The 17668-nt window shown below is 39.8% G+C and overlaps 1 protein-coding gene across 20 annotated transcripts in view; it reads left to right on the top strand.

Moving 5' to 3' along the window:
* The first annotated feature begins 206 nt into the window (after positions 1-206).
* The window catches only part of CCDC57 (coiled-coil domain containing 57), a 37247-nt gene continuing 19785 nt past the window's right edge, over positions 207-17668 (top strand). For 3 of the 20 annotated variants that reach the window (XM_083804703.1, XM_083804714.1, XM_083804715.1), the window contains exons 1-3: positions 11831-12194; positions 14436-14544; positions 16109-16246. In XM_083804703.1, coding sequence (XP_083660829.1) covers positions 12076-12194; positions 14436-14544; positions 16109-16246 — 366 coding nt within the window. In that variant the 5' untranslated portion in view covers positions 11831-12075. The other 17 variants (XM_083804710.1, XM_083804709.1, XM_083804712.1 and 14 more) reach the window with 16 other exon arrangements.

The following is a 17668-nucleotide window of genomic DNA, read 5'->3' as shown; positions in this document are numbered from 1 at the left end:
ATCGGAGCGGGGCCGCCCGGGTCCTAGCGCCGCCACGTGACCCCGTTCCCGCCGCTACGGGTCGGTCGGCGCAGGGGCTGCCCGGCCGCGTGCAGCCCGGCTCCGCGGCGCGCCGGGGCGGCGGGAAGGGCGCCCGCTCGAAGCGGAGCCCCCGCGGGCGCCTGGGGCCGCGCAGGCCGTCGCGCAGGACACCGGCACCGGCTCGAGCTTCCTGAGGCACTCGCGGGGCGCCACGCGGGGCTGGATCCAGCCCGCATGGGATGTTGCCCTAGCTGCCCAAAGGAGCCAAGGGCTTTCATGAACAGATCGGCCTCTGTAGCTGAGGTTTGTTCTGTGCTGCCATTTCTGTTTTCCACGGAGCGATCACAGTTCCTTTGTTGTTTCTTCACATAAGAAGGACTTCTATGAGCTTCCTTCCTTTTTAAATTCAGGTGGAGTGATCTTTGTGCATCTGCTGTGGCTCTACCGGTATTCATACAAATGTTGAATTATAAAACCGAGTGTGTGTAAAACTGTGAAAAACTCCTATTGTTCAGCATCCATGCAAGTTGTGATGGGTTCTTGAGGTGTAGCACAGAAAGTAGCATTCCTTGGGCTACTCAGGGCTTAAGAAATTTAGGAATAGGTGCTCCGTTTTGTAGAGCACTTAACAGCACACAATCCAGTCCATGTTTTTATCATTCCTATCACCAGTGTGGAGATGCACAGGTGTTGTGTTGTAACTAGGGGAGGCTAGGATATGGTACTATTTTATGAGAGTTGGTGTTGTGCAGCTTGTTGTACAGCTCCAGTATTTTAGAAGCTACTTGATGAAATGGGGTAATCCAGAGGGAAGATCTGAAACTCTCTAGACACCATAGATTTTTTTTTCCATTAGGTTGGCTTTGACTTTCGATTCAGGTTTGGTGTAGTATTAATTTTTACTCACCTAGGGATTTATTGCAGTAATAAACAAGGATGAACATGGCTGGGTGGATTGTTTGGGTAGACAGCTTTCAACCAGTGAGATACACATTGCTAATCTTAAAAATAAGTAAAACCAGTTTTTACCGGTCTACTGTTACCTGAATTCGGGCCATTCACTTACAGGTTAGTTGAAGGTAATTGCATAAGAGCAACAAAGTGTTGTGGAGCTTCTGAAGCAAGTGGTACAGTGCCTGCAGCCCAGCGAAATTGGTGGAGTCCAGCAACTGAAGACACTTTTTGTCTCTACAGGTAATCTTGGTTCTCCAGGAAAAAGAAGTATGTTTGCTATTGCCAGACAGGAAAAATAGTTACGGTTCTTGATAAATGGAACTGCCTCCCACACATTGCCCCAGTCTCTGACTAATTTCTTAAGGAGGGACAGTTCCAACCTGCAAAATGTTTTGCTTTATTATTCTACATTACTTGAGTAACTACATCATAGAATTGTATAGCCCCATAGTAGAATTTTTAATTGAAACCTTAGAGATTTGTACTGTTGAGATATTTTCAGAATGGATGGAGGTACCAAGGAATGGAGAGAGGAGAAGCAAAGTCCCTGCCAGTATGTCACCTACATCTTGTAGGTGCACCTACATTATGATTTTTTTCTAAGCTATCAGTATCTCTTATAGGCACTCAAATGATATAAGAGGCTAGATAAGGAAACAGGTGTTCACCAAACACTTTAAAAAGACAAGAAAAAGAACTGGTGTGTCTTCATGTCTGGGAACACTGCCCTTTCCAGAGCCTCTATCTCTGTGCAGACTTCCACTTCCTCCGGCCCAGTCAGAAGAGTGCAACACACGCTCTCTGGCTTGAGTTCAGTTCTAGAACACTATTAAGAGGTCAGTTGTAAAACTATTTAAGAGGTCAATGTTTTATCATAGAGGCAGAAGAGTGACATCAGTCTGTTTTTCAGAATGGATGTCCATAGCCATAGTCAAGCTGCTGAGAAAATTGTGAACAGTGTTTTCTGGTGTCACTTTTGTATCTGATTACTCCCATTGTTTTTGAAGAACATGTTTTCTCAAAGTGATGTGCTCATAGATGATGTGCCAAGGTACTGGGATCATTGGATTTAATTCAGTATTCAACAAGGCACTAGTGTATGTGAGTAGAACACAGGGTTGCTGTGCTTGCAGAAGCCTGAATAGAGTCTGGATAACCTCAGATATATTTGGAACTGAGATGAAGGCACAACCCCCCTACCTGTTAAGTGGAGTTAAATAGCATGTGTTTAAGCAGTAAATATGCCGTAATACATGTGTGAGTAGAAGGAATATTAATGTGCAGCAAAGAAAACTCGAAACACAGTGACTTAAGGCATCTATCTCTGAACAGAGCTTTGAAAAACAAATCTACAATTCTAATTAAATAATAGTAATTAAGAAAAAACACACATCTTTTCTGCATCTTGTTATTGTTCATTTCTAAGTATGCCAGTTACAGATAATCTCAAAGTGTTGTTAAGACAAACTCATGAGGAGTCATTAACTAGGCAAATTCTCTATCCAGAGTAGACTGTGAAAATCTCAGTTTATTTTTTTGCTAAGGAGTCTTCTCAACAGGAAAGTCCTGCATGCTGTAATTCCTTACAGGTATCCAAATAAATAAGGATCCCACTGTGTTCTTTATTGACATATTCCATTTGACTTTGTCTTTTATTGTTTATTTTGTGCCTTTGCAGCAGAGAAGGCTAACGGTATCCTGTCTACCAAATAGAAGAGTACATGGCTGGCTCATGGGCAATTTGTTGTCCATCAAGACCCCAGTCTGTATCAATGCATGGGCATTATTCCTTGCCAGGTTCAGTACTTTGCATTTTCCTCTGTTGATCTTCATGAAATTCATGGATTGTTTCCATTAAAGATGGAGTATAGGTGTCGTGAATCTATTAACTTTGCTATTCACATCAGTAAAAACAGCAAGAGAATGCTGACAATTTTTACCCAGTCAGGCTTACAAAGAGGAAGAAGTGGCTGAAGGATTGTTCCTGATTGTAGGAGTAATAGAAATAATATAGTGTAATAGGAATCAAGTAGCTGACATTAGGGCAAAGCTTCATTTCTGTTAAACTTAGGTCTTCCTATGGCAAATGTCTTCCTTAACACCTGAACTGTAGAGATTCTTCTGTGTCATAACATTTTTGATTGGCAGTTGTTTACTATTCCATTCCAACTGCAGTCTTTGCTGTTCCATTTGTAGGAAAGTCCCAAATATTACCTTCAAAGTGCCTGTAAATATTTATTCTTATTAAGCTTTTATAGATATTTTATTTTTGGGGCTATATTTTCTCATTTACACTTGAATTGAGCGTGTTATATTAATTACAGATTTCTACTGCAATGTTTTTAAGAATGTTAACAATAACATTGAACATTTCGAACAGTTTCAGACACCGCTAACTGCACTGTGTGGGCATACATCTCTGCCTTTGCTTCAGAAGGTGCATGCAGCAGACCATGTTGTACAAAGGGCCCTTGTAAGATCTTTACTGCAGAAAGACCAGTAGTATTCAGAGTGGAGGTTTCAACAATTTTTAGTTTGTTTCTAAAGCAAGTATGAAAATAAAGGCCTTTTTATTACTCTCAAGATGCATTTGAGGAACATGAACTGTACCTACAAAGATGTGTATAGTCTTAAAAATAAGAACCCACAGTTATTGTACAGATAGACATGGAAATCACATTCTTCTAACCTGGATGAAACTGGAATTTAAATGTTTCCTAAATACACGTTTAAATGTTGCTTAGTAGCAGCGCCCAAATTTCAGAGATACTGGGGATCAAAAGTTCCTCTGGAGTCCCTTGCAAGCTGGGCCACTTTTATTTAGAAGATGTTAGTTTTGGTTTGTTTATTTTTGCTTACATTTACTGTTTGTCAAGTAGTATTCTCTATACCAAAAACATTCCTCGTGGTTCCGTGGAAACAAGAAGTTTATTCATTTGAAGGAAAGCTCACTTTAAAGAAAGGCTTTTCTGATGCATATTTTGATTTTTAAGTTTAATTAAGGTAGACTATGTCTGTATTTACTTACTGAACCCCTGCCTGATGTTTCTCATAAGCCTGTTCCTTTGACTGTTCAGATAAGCATCTATGGAGTGTGCCATGGCTCTCAGGTGGCTTGTGCCTTGAACTATTTTATTCCCTAGAAACAAAGCTGAGGGAGGCAGTGTAAATAGTTTGTGTAATCATGGGACTTGTCTTACAGAGCTGGGCCGTGATGAATTGGACGTTGCCTTTGGAGTGGAAGCTTAAAAGTGCTCTCAAGCATAGTAGTATATTTGTAGCCCAGATATACTGCTTTTCTCTCTAAAAATGCAGCATTTTCAGAGGTTAAGTTCATTTTCTTTCTTCATGAAGCCACATGTAAATGTTGCTATTTTGCAATACAGTGATGGGGCCAAAGACTTGTACTTAGAAGCTGTGTCTCTGAAGGTATCTCAGGGGTGGCTGAAATCTGCCTTTAGGCTCTATCTTCCCGAACTCACTAGTGTTTCGTAAGATCAGAAAGTCTGGTTCTCCATTCTAAATTCCTGTTAATTTTGTTATAAAAGAAAATGCTTCCTTTCATTTCTGTCTACGAAACCAGGATGTCTTCGGCATTTATTTTAGGGATGTATGGCTTTCTACCTTGATGCGAAACTCCATGTTGTGTAATCTTTTTTGACTCACTGTTAAGATCAAGATTGACCAATTCTAAGCAGTATTGAATTAGTAGAACCTACCAGTCACTCATTCGGGGAACCAACACGCATTAATTGTGTGACTAGGAACTATCTGAAGGTACCTCGGAGAAGGTGACAGCTAATCTGAAGGAAGGGGGGGAAGGGGAGGAGGAAGTGTTGCAAAAGATAACGCAATTGATAGGCTGAGCAACCCTGGGGTAAGACTGAAGGAAAAGGGGTACGCCAAAATGGTATATGGATTTAAACATTCATCTGCTATGTATTAATTCCGATGAATGCTTTGAGAGGCCCAATGCAAAGTATAAGTTATGTTTGGACTTGCAGTGTAATTTTTGTATGCTCAGAAGGTTTCGAAGATGATTTGAGGCCAGATTTTACTGTGTATTTTAAACCAGAGGTGATTTATATAAACAAATGAACAAAATCCCTTTATTAATTTTAGTGTTTTGATATTATATATAGATACACTTTGTGTAGCTAAATGAAACATAGTTTATTTCAAAAGACTGGTTATTAGTTCTGATTCTAATTTTCAATAATAGCTACCAGTGGAAATAACCTATCCTTTCCTTAGGTGATGTGAGGTCAGGATTTTTTTTTTCTCTGATGACCTAAGGAAACAGAAGTAAGAACTACTGAAAATATTCTACTTTCTAAAAATTAGTATACTTCAGGTATAATAACAATTCATGCAACATTCAGGTTTCTGAAAGGCCTCTCACCTGGCAAAGTATTTTATATAATCCAGAAGCATGAGAAAAAAAGAAAGCATTACAGGAAGTTTGCCTCGTGACTTCCAGACAAGCAAGTCATCTAGAGTGACTAAGGGAAAATCACACTTCACGTCCAGTTCATGCATTACATCTTCCTCAGTGTCACGTAGACCATGTACTCTGTTTTAATTGATGGATACATTTGTGAATAATGAAGTGGCTTGGTAGCAGAACATACTTATCTGTGCTGCATAACCTACAGTTTCAGTTTGCCCGAGCTTAGGTTTTACAAGCTTTTTGAAGGTTTTCAAGCAATGCACAGGGAGTTAGGAGAGCATGGAAAGCTTGCTCTCTGTCAGCTCCTGTTCCAAACAGCTGTGCCTGCAATAGGCTGAGGTGCTCCTTCCTTATCTGGAGTAGGGAGAAATTGTTTAATACTAATGAATGAAACAGATAGGAAGACAAGCGAACAGCTAAATGGTATTTGAGACTATGGCACAAGTGTTGGCTGTGTGTCGGGAGAAGTGGGTATTATTAAAAGAGGCTGGAATTAAAAAGGGGAGTGTGCTTACTCGCACAATGTGAAGGAAGGACCGCTGTATGTTAACGGGGAAGATGCGAGCAAAAGATTATGGTACTAGGCGGCTGGGAGCGAATGCTACGAGAGAAACCGATTTGCACTGGTTTATTGAGCAAGAAGTGGGGAAGCGAGGGGAACCGACTGGCGGTACCGAACCAGGCTGGAGCAGGCGGCAGCTCGCGGCTGACGGCCGCGGGGCCAGCGGCGGACGGGCGGGGCCGCGGCCGGCGGAGCGCGGATTGGGTGCGAGGCCTGCTCGCCCGAGGCCCGCCCGGGGCTAACGCTGGGACGGACGTCAGGGGCCGCGGTTCCCATGGTGACGGCCCCCCCACCGGACAGGCGGGGCCCACCATGGTTCCCATAGAGACACGGCCTGCAGCCACGAACAGGAAGACGGGCGGGTTGGCGTTGGTAGGGGCTAAGTCGTGCCCGGGTTACACCGCGTGCGCCATCAGAAGGCGTATAATCCGCGCACCTTCCGCTTGTCCTTCGGGGCTGACGCGCGGCACCCGTGCGTCTTGTGCCCCCCTCTCTGTTCGGGGACCTGTCTTTCTGCTCTCTTCCTGCCACGAAGTGCCCTCTATCTGCTGCCTCTAAGTCCCAAGCATTATCTTCTGTTATGCTCTGCTCTTCTCTACTGCCTTCTTTCAGGGTACTCGACCTCGGCAGTCTGCCTGCCATCTGCATGTGCTCTTCTGCTTAGGAGCACTAGACTCAAGACCCCCTGAGCCCTTTATGGGACCTCTCACTCCTCATCCCGCAATCTGCTTCCCACCTGCTGGCTTTTCTCCAGGCAATGTTTTCATTCTCTCTTGCTTAATTCTGTCTTTTTCTCCCTCTCCGCACTTAAAGCATCCCCCAGAGTACTTGGTCCCCGGCTTGCCTGTAGCTTTCCTTTTTTCCATCCATGTGTCTGTCTCTTCCTGTCATTCCTGAGAATACTTGCTCTAGGGACCCAGTGTTAGTGCTTCTTGTAGTGCCTAACCTTCTATTTATCTTCCTGGATACTCTTTAGCATATGCACCTGTTTCCTAGTCTCAGGGGTAATTGTTTCTTACAGTCATACTTTGTCTCTTATTTATGCAGTCCCTTATGCCTTCTATTCTTCTGCTTGTCCTAATAGCAGAGCCTGACATCAGGCAGTCGTGAACCCCCACAGTACAGCCCATCGCGTACTTTGCCAGCTATGTGTCCCTGCTTGTTACCAGACATCCCAGGTTTCTTTTACATGTTACTGGTCCTTAACCTATCCTCCAGTTTCTGCTATATTTTGCCTGCTCTGATAAGATTGTATAATGCATGATGTATGTTTGCTGTTTTATATATCTGACCTTACTTGGAAGGTAAATAGCAGAAGAGCTACTAACAGTGAAGAGAGAAACAGCACAGAAGTGATGCTAACTTGTATCAGTAACTGTAGTATTTTTTTTCTTGGAACTGCATCCATATGGTGTGGGTTTTTTTGCAACGGTGATAGGGCACAGAACTACTTAACGCTGCAGCTGCACATATGTGGCCTGTGCTACTTGAATGTCTTCCTGTGACTTGCAGCACGTAGTGAAACATCTGTGATAAAATTCAGGTGGTCTTGTTTTTTTGTCTCTTACTGCTTCATCAAGGAAAACAGTTGTGACTAGATAGAGACACTTAATGGTTACAGGCTATGTGGGAGTGTCTCACTCTTTTTAGTAGTTTTGAAAAGAATCCAAGCAATACTACTGTATTAGCTCTACCAGTCTGTTATGCATATCTTATTCTTGGTGCAGTGTGCAGTATGTTACAAGGATAGCAAGGAACAGAGAATAAAGTACGTATTCTTTATACTTCGAACAGTATGCTAAGGATTTAAATCTATTTGACAAGTAGAGGTTGTATGGAAGTCTGAAGGTTACCATAGGATCATTTAGGCTGGAAAAATTCTCACCTGTTATACTGAATTGTTCTTCAACATCACCTTGCTCTCTTTATTTAGTTGAAAAGTGACTAGCTCAAACGTAGCATCTAATCTTGTATCACTGAAGTAGCATTTTATTAGTAACAATAGTGAAATCTCCACTGAATCAGATATGCTAGCTGCATTCAATTTTGTTTGATTGACCACTAAGCCGTAATTTTTCTTTGGTAAAAGAGGCTGATATAAATTCCGTTAAGCCCATACGTGGAGCAACAGGAGTACCTATCAACCTGCTCTTTATGGATATGCTTGAAGTAAGTGATTGGATTTTAATGGGTATCTTTGCAGTTTATGTTGTATGGCTAAGCTGTTCTTGTTGTAAGTTGTAGTCTCATATCTGTGCTGCTTCCTTCTTTTAATGTCATTAGATGTATTTTTACTGTTCTTCTCTTGACTGTCAGACATCCAGGTGATGTATGCAAGTTATACTTAGAATTGCACTGTGATTTCCCCAGAAATCCCACCCCCAGAAGCATTCAAGGCCAGGTTGCATGAGTCTTTGAACAACCTGGTCTGGTAGAAGGTGCCCTGCCCATGGCAGGGGGGTTCCATTCACATTCTGATTTCTGATTTCTGATATGGTCATTATTCAAGCTAACTTGCAGTTATAAATATGGCTGTTATTAATGGCAGAATACTCCCTTATATCCTACTAAAATGTATTTCTTAAAAAAAAAAAAACAGGTCTCTGGTGGAAAGCACATGTTTAAGGCTACTGACATCTTTCAGTTTAAGGCAGTAAGCAGAGATGTGCATAGATCCTGATAGGACTGTCTGTGGGTCATATTGCAATAACAGCAATCTTTCATCTTTACTTATTCATATTTTTCTATGAAGCTGGTAATTCTCATGTTAAATGTAACACATATCCACTTCAGAGTACCTCTTTCAATTTACAAGTGCCATTAATTCAAGTAAGATATGTGCTGTTGGGGAGGAAGTATATTTTTAGAGGCAAGCTATTTTTATGGGAAACTGTATCACGTTTTAATTTTGAGATGGTTGTAGTAATAGTACCAGTAATAGTTGTAGTAATAGAAAAAGTGTTATTGTTCTTAACCATTTCTTTCCAAAAAAGTAAAGTGACTTAAGTTTGATAATTTCAAGGATTTAATAAGCTGGAGATGTGGTTTTATTTTTGATTCTTTACACAAAGGTAATGTCTAATAACGTATTGCTAAGGTTAGCTAATGAAGCATGTGTCAGTTTTTTTACATGGCTTTTACAGAAGTGTTTTGATACTTTATTTGGTTTAGACTGAGCATAGTTTCTTTCAGTGTTGTTAGAGTTCAGAAAGCGTACCATAGGTGTATCTTATCTTTAATGTATTTATGTAGTGTTGCATGTAACAGGCAAGGAGGCAGTACTGCTCATGAGTATCCACTTCTATGTGTTCTACAAAAAAAATCTATTTCTGCTTACCCTAACGAAGAAGATACTACTTATGCTACAGTATACAAAATAGTATAATTTGAAGATAGCTAACAAAAAGCATAATGTGAACAGAACACTTAATTTGATTTTGATTGTCTTAAAAATGAATGGGAATTCTATGCCAGCAGAATTAGGACCACTAGACTGTTGTCTTCTAGCAGTGTTTGTTGTTCTGTTATTCAGTGTGCCTGAGAAAAGCAAGCTTTTTTTTTTAATGCTTATCACTTTCAGCTAGCAGAGACTCATTATTTGAACATGGAGGATTAATTTCTTTAGTTTATCTGTGAGGAAAAATGAGGTTAAAATTGTGCCAAGCTTTAGCATAGAGATACTGCATCACATTTGCTGATCTGGAAATCTCTTTCATTTAAGGAGATTAAAAAGCCACTATTTGAAAGGCACAGTTGTCTGATTTGTACTCTGCAACCCTGTTCTTATTCAGATGGGATTATCTGGAACTACTGACACAGAATAATATAGTGTGGCAAGAAGCTGCAATGACTCCAGAGATTTGTGAGTTTGTTTTGTTTTGTTTTGTTTTTTGATCAGAGCAGAGATTTATTTATTCAAGTAAAAATCAGCCATGATATATATAGTACTTCTTGAAATAATAATGGCTTCTCTTCTGCCGAGTTTATCGTTATATGTAAGGCAAATATGGAGAACAAACAATAGGAAGAGATGGAAGTGAAGCAGATAGTTACACCAGAAAAGAGCACTACTTCTATGTTGTTTACTTGCTTTTTAAGTTTAAAGATGCGGTTAATGTGTTACTGAAATAAAGCTATTTCCTCATATCTGCTGTACTTCTGAAAAGTGACTTAACTGATAACAGAACAGGAGGTTTGTAATTGATGAGTAAAGTGTAATTGGGAAGGAGACACAGGAAGTATATCAAGATAATAGTGGCAAGAAAAGACTAATGGGACACAGCAGTTAATATTGTCAGTGAATGGAAAGATCTAATAGGCAGTCATTTGATTTGACTTGTCATAAATGTCTTCAAGAAAAGAGAAATGTGTGCAGTTAACAGCTCTTCTTTTGGTGCTAGACTGCTCTTAGGTTCTTGATAGAAAGCATTCCTTTGAGTGACTTAATTATTTTATGCCTCTGTTTTCCACCTGTATAAAGGCAAAAATTATATTTTCACACCCCAAAATGTAGTGGCATTTAGTAATTAGTAAAAGAGAGCTACATGATTGCCAGTTCCCTTGTCAAAAGAAAATGCTGCAAGATGTCATAAAGCAACTGCAAGGCATGCATGAAAATTTTAACAAACTAAAAGATTTTGTTTATAACCTAAGAACTTTAGAAGAGAGCGATGAAGGGTTAGAACTCTATGATGTCACATTCACTCATCTGAAAACTTTGGAAAATGCTAAACAGGCAGAGATTAGTGATCTTAAAATACAGCTGGATAAACTGAAGGAAATGTTTGTCAATAAAAGAAGAAAAAGAGTCGAATACTATCAACAAAACGTTGAAGAGCATCAGTTAGAGCTGGAACAATTTTGCAGGTGAGATGCACATCATCTTGAGTGCCATCACATGGCACATGCAGGACAACCATGTGATTAAACCCAGTCAACATAGGTGGATGAAAGGCAGGTCCTGCTTGACTAACCTGATGTCCTTCTATGATACAACACTGTGCTTGGTGGATGAGGGAAAGGCTGTGGATGTTGTTTTCTTGAACTTCAGCAAAGCATTTGATACCATTTCCCACGGCATTCCTCTGCAGAAAATGGTTGCCCATGGCTTGGGTGGATGTACTGTTGGCTGGGTAAAAAACTGTGGATGGCCAGGTTGAAATAGTCATTGTGCATGGAGATTAATCCAGTTGGTGGCTGGTCACAAGAGGTGTTGCCCAGGGGTGAGTACTGTGGGCAATATTGTTTAATATTTTTATCAGTGATCTTGATTTATCAATGATGATCCATCCCTGGAGGCTTTCAAGGCCAGGTTGGATGGGGCCTAGGCCAACCTGATCTAGTGGGTGGCATTCCTGCCTATGGCAGGGGTTTTGGAGTTAGATGATCTTTAAGGTCCCTTCCAACCCAAGCTGTTCTATGATGATTCTGTGATTCTTGATGAAAGGATCAAGTGCATCCTCAGTGAGTTTGCAGACAACACCAAGTTGTACAGGAGTGCTGATCTGCTTGAGGGTAGAAAGGCTCTGCAGAGAGATCTGGACAGGCTAAATCGATCAGCTATGGTCGATCAGTATGGTATTCAACAAGGCTAAGTGCCAGGTGTTGCACTTGGGTCATAACAACCCAAGGCAGTGAAATAGGCTCAGGGAAGAGTGGCAGAAAAGGACCGGGGGTACCTGTCAACAGCCAGCTGAAAATGAGCCAGCAGCGTGCCCAGGTGGCCAAGAAGGTCAATGGCATCCTGGCTTGTATCGGAAATAGTGTGGCCAGCAGGACCAGGGAAGTGACTGTGACCGTTCCTTCCTATTCAGCACTGGTGAGACTGCACCTCAAGTACAGTGTTCAGTTCTGGGCCCATCACTACAAGGAAGATACTGAGTTGATGGAATGCGACCAGAGAAGAGCAACGAAGCTGGTGAAGGGACTTAGAAACGAGACATATGAGGAGCAGCTGAGGGAACTGGGGTTTAGTCTGCAGAAAAGGAGGCTGAGGGGAGACTTCATCACCCTCTATATCTGAAAGGAAGTTGTAGCAAGGAGGGTGTCAGTCTCTTTTCTCAGGTTGCCAGTGATAGGATGCAAGGAAATGGCCTCAAGTTGTGCCAGGGGAGGTTTAAACTGGAAATCAGGAAGAATTTCGTCAAGGGAAGGATGGTTAGGCAATGGAATGGGCTGCCCATGGAAAAGAAGTTCCAATCCATGGAGGTACTTGAGACGTATGGGTGTGGTGCTTAGGGACATGATTCAGTTGTGGACCTGGTAGTGTTAGGTTGATGGTTGGGCTTGATGGTCTTAAGGGTCTCTTCCAACCTAAAAGATTCTATATGACATCCTTAGAATGGTATGCAGGAAAGGGGAAACTTAGCTTCTCTAAGACAAAACTTGCATTGGGTTAAAGCAGTAACATTGTTTATACAGTAGAGAGCACTCTGACTGTGGAGATAAGGTTGTCTATTCTGACAGAGGGATGCTTAGAGCATGAACAGAGTGAAGGCTAACAGAAGTGACCCTGGCTATTTTTACACCTCCTATATCTTGAGTTCCACCAGTGACTTATCCAATTTATAGCAATGGGTTAGAGACAGTGTAGCATTAAGTGAAAATTAGAGTGCTTTCCCTATGGAAAGTGTGCTTTCCCTAGGACAGCATGTCCCTATATAAGGGGTGTGTGTTGGGGAGCTGGCATGATTATATGGGACACATTGTGGGGAGCAGAAAAGGATTTGTCAGAAGGGAACACTTTTTCCTTGGGGATTGGTTTCGTAATTCATCATTATGATACCAGAATTTAATTTGTAACAATCATACAGTTCATATATGATGACTGATTTTTTTGGGTAACCTCTTGTTCTTCTGCTCATAGCAGTAAGCAAAATACTTGACCAAATTAAGATGAGAAAAGCAATAACTTGCTGGACACTAGCTAGATCAGATACTGACAGGTCTGTAGATGTGTTGCTAAGGAACTGGGAGAGCTATAGGTATACTGTTAGGTCAGACCTTTAATCAGAACCAAAGATGTGGCTTTCTTTTTGAGCAGTGAAACATCTCATATTCAAGAAAGGGAAGGAAGTGATTGATACTGAACAAGACTTTCAGAGATGAATTATATTGTGAATGTATGTATGGATAAGGCTTCAAATGTTTGCAAGTGAAGTAGGAAACGTTCTGCCATGCACAGTGATATAACTGTTGGGAGCAGCAGACTTAAACAGAACTTGTCCTAACACAGCCTCCTCTGCCTGTCCTGCATGGTATGGTGCTGACCTTTTCTGTATGACAGGAACTTCTGTGTTTTCATTGTAGCCATAGTCTAAAATATCCTACCAGTAGCTGTCTGGAGAAGTCATCATAATTAGAGTCTAGAAACTAGAAAGACAGAAATATATGACTTTTTTCTCTTTCCTTTGCTTGCTTACTTACAATATATAAAGCTTTATATGTTGTACAATATACGTAATGAGCTTTTTTTAAAAAGCTTGTAATTAGTCCAAACTATTTTGTACTTAACTTTCTGATGAATCCATATTGATCAATAAATAAAGAGGGTACAAGCATGTATCTTTAACATAATGTGAGGTCCAATAGCTTCTAACAAAAAGAGATCCCGTTATATTTACAAGATGGTGCTGCTTGCCAGAATATAGCCTTACTCACAAGTGCGCTCGAGAGTCACTGGATGACCAGTTCAGGAAGGTCCAAGGCTGATGCAATGGCTAATGTACTTTATGGGATGTTCTGAAGTATCACCAAACAAATAGCAATAGGATTTAATAAGTATTATCATTTGACTTTGGTAACATGGCAACGTATGCTGGTCACAAAACTGTTCAAAGAAAAGGGGGTGGGAGAAGGCAGGGAGAGTGGAGAGTAACTTGAAGCGTGGAAAAATGATCTACTTGAACTCATTCTCAGGGAGCTTCACCAGTGAATATTCTCTATGATGGGTTAAAGGGAAGGTTATCTGAGGGTGTAATCAGCCTGTGTGAGAAGAGGACACCTAATTTTTAAAGAGTACTGTTCAAAACTTAATGCAATCTGGTAGCTGAGAACTGTTGAAACAATACTCATTTTTTACACGATGGGAACATACTGAAATTATTTACTGAAACATATGATATACTTTGGGTTGTGTGACCTTTTTAATTGAAACTGGACATCTTGGAAAATCAGTAAAAATTTGTATTTTAAAAAGGATATAAAATAGTATGCTCATAGTGGATCATGTTGCTTTAAAAGGTTTATTCACTTAGGTGCAAGATAATTTTTAAAAAGTGATTGCTAATTATGAATAGTAGAAGGGGGGGAAATCCATGCGACTGTTTCTTTAGGAAATTCTTGCGTCTTGTATTTCTGGTTGTGTTATTGTTCAAAAGATTTTTCCATATGTATGCCTCGCTAGCTCACCAGAGATGCTCTTTAATATAAATTTATTTTTGTTTGTAGTTCTAATGACAGTCACATAGGTCATCAGTGTGAGGAGTATATAAACCTGAAGCATCACATGGAGAGAAAAACCCAAGAAGTAGAAGGAGAGCTTGCTTGTCAGAAACAGGTATAGGAATGTAAAGAAACAATGTTGTGTTGCTGCGATGCCACCTAGCAATCAATCATTTATGTATTATAATAATATTATATTTGAATATTGCTTAGTTGTATAAGTGTGTATTTTGTTTTGGTTTTGCCTTTTCTGTTTAAATTTTTGAGAGGTATAATGACAAGTTAAAAAAAAATATATGCACTACTTGTTTAGTAGCTGTTGCTTTACTTGTCTGGCAGCTGCCTCTTGTAACGAACTGTTAGGAATGTGTTTAGTAATCTGAGATTGTGTAAGATTTTTTCATGTAGGCAGCACACTGCTAAATTTGTTAACCTTGAAACTGCAGAAAAGGTCAGCCTCAAAACCAGAAGCAGTAATATACTATATATATTATATTTTTATATAATAAAAACTAGAAGATGGGTAATATACGTTGTTTGTTATACATCTGATTACAAGGTGTTTTTTTCCCATTCTGCCTCTTATATTGGTGTAATTTCATCATAAAAAAAATAGTCTTACTAACTGTCAGTAGAATTTGACCTTCAACTGTGAAACCTTGAGGAGATTGCAATTTTCCCACTTGTCTATATTTTAAAAAACAACAAAACCTTCTTTCCTTATTTTTGTATGAACAGGATATTAAAATGATATTTTAAATTATTTACGTGGCAATGTGGTCATTCATTATAACTAGGATGTTTAGTTTTTGGCCTCTCATCCAAACAAATATAGAATATAATTGGAAGTGAGCTTGTGAAATGAGACTGCTTTTCTCTTGACATTAAAGAAGAAAAAGAAGCAGTGCCAGGCCAAAAATCGTAGAATGACTTGGTTTGGAAGGGACCTTAAAGATCGTTGGTTCCAACTCCCCTGCTGTAGGCAGGGATGCCACCTATTAGATCAGGTTGCCCAGGGCCTCATCCAACCTGGTCTTGAGCACCTTCAGGGATGGGGCACCCACAGCTTTTCTGGGCAACCTGTTCCAGTGCATCACCACCCTCTGAGTGAAGAATTTCCTTCTAACATCTAATTTAAATCAACCCTCTTTTATTTTAATACTGTTTCCGCCTGTCCTATCCTATCCCCCTGTGTAAAGGGGGGACACCTTTAGTTTATGGAGTATAACTGTTCCTGAAAAACAAAATACAGTATCAACATGTTTATTGCTTAGAGACAGTTACACAGTGGACTAACTAATTCTCAATGACCAGTGGCCAAGTAAAACCATGGGTACAGAGGAAACATCTGTTCATGAAGTTTAAAATGCAGACATTTACTCTGTTTTATTTTCCCATTTTCTGAAAACGATTAATAGATATTAATAGGTGTAACATAGGAACACTTCTGAGAAATGAAAAACTGTTGTCCATTTTGCAGTAAGAAGATGAGATAATGAAGCCAAATTATTTTTCTGTGGAGGCATTTTTTGACAGAGCCAAAAGGTATATGCTTTGAGTCCCTGTCGTGTAATTTAAAGAAAAATTCATTTTCCTTTTTTTTTTTTTTTTAAATCTCTATTCTCTTTGTACTTTAGATACTGATGTCCTCTGCTTCCCCTTCTTTCCCTTTCTCCTAGGCTGAAGCTGGTCTACAGAAGACAGGCTACAGGTTGCATGAAATGGAAACTCTTTTTTCTGCTATGACTGGTGAGGGAGAACAGACAATACAAGCATCATCGTTGAACTGTGGTATTTTACCTGAAGGAGAGAAACAGGTTAGACAACACTTCGTGTCTTGGCTTAGATAAATTCATTCTGAGATGAAAATCTTATGGGTCTTGTTTCCACTGGATTTCTTGTAAAGAGTTCCTCTAAGGCACCTGTTTAATTCAAAATATAGACATATGTAGCTTGGAATACACATATGGTTAGGTGTCATGGGCTTCATTATGGCTGATATGCTACCTACTGGGAAAAGGAACAGTCTGTATGTAGAAAGACAGTTGGTCCAAAACAAGACAATGTACAGTACCATTGTGGCACATCCGAATGGGAAGAATTGTTTTCTGGAATGTACCTGAGACTCTTTGTTAGTTGCAGTTTGGGGTCAGTTTGGAAGTTGTGAAGTTATATTTTGAAGCCTTGCCTTTAAAATTCTTAATTTGCCAGCTCTTTAAAATAACATCCCTTATTTTAGTCTCAGAAACAAGTTTTCCTTTCGTTCCTACTTAAATGCATATGTTAAAAAAACAAAAACAAAAAAACCCACCACCATTCAAAATTGGAAACATAATGCTGGTTTGAAGCCATGCTGGAGGGTTGTGCATTAGGAGTTGAAAATGGTCTATTTTAAAAGAGTGAAAGTAACGACTGTGCTGCAGTGCATCCTACTGGGCAGTTACAGATACTCAACAGTAGACTAGTAAGTGTGTGTTATCTGATCTTGCTGAAAAAAACAAAGTAGTGTTAAGCACGCCAAGTGTTTTCTACGGAAAAGTAACGTATTCAAGAAGATAAGTCATGAAAATATTTTTTATAATAAAATAGATGAAGGTAGGCTGAAGCACACACTTCTTATGGAGCAAGTTGTTTTTCCAGTTTCATCTGAAACTGGACTGATTTGTAAACTGTTCATTCATATACAAGGAGAATAAAGATTGATAAGGGGACATTATTTTACTGTTCCATTTCACTATTCTTGCCCGCTGTAATCTGTTAGTGTTGCTGCTATAACTTTGTTTTCATTTTCACACTTTTCTTTATGTTCTTGTATTTTCTCTCTTTGTTACATTTTTGGCCTGTAGGACAAGCAGTAACCATATCAGCAAAACTATTTTTATCTCTGATTTATGTGAAGGGTCATTGTTTAAAAAACAAACAATAAAAAATATGTAGTATTCTGAGCTAGGACCTTTTCTCTTTTTATTTTTTTTCTGTACAAAATGAATTATAAACAAACAGGAAAAAATGATTAAAAGTTAAAAATTGGTAACATTTGCATCAGTGATTCTTCCTAAAGAAGTGATAGTGTCTTGGCTAGCATCTTCTTCAGACTACTGAGACAGGAAAAGTTAATGTTTAAATACAGTGTAGTACAATATCATCAGCGTATGGTTCCTTTCTTCAGATTGGTCTGAGACCCCCTGAAAGTGTTAGAAATATAGCACTAGTCATTCTTGGGCTTTAATTTAGCAACA

Source organism: Anser anser (assembly GCF_964211835.1).
Source record: "Anser anser genome assembly, chromosome: 19".
NCBI classification, from domain to species: domain Eukaryota; kingdom Metazoa; phylum Chordata; class Aves; order Anseriformes; family Anatidae; genus Anser; species Anser anser.
This window is presented reverse-complemented; position numbering and strand designations above follow the sequence as displayed.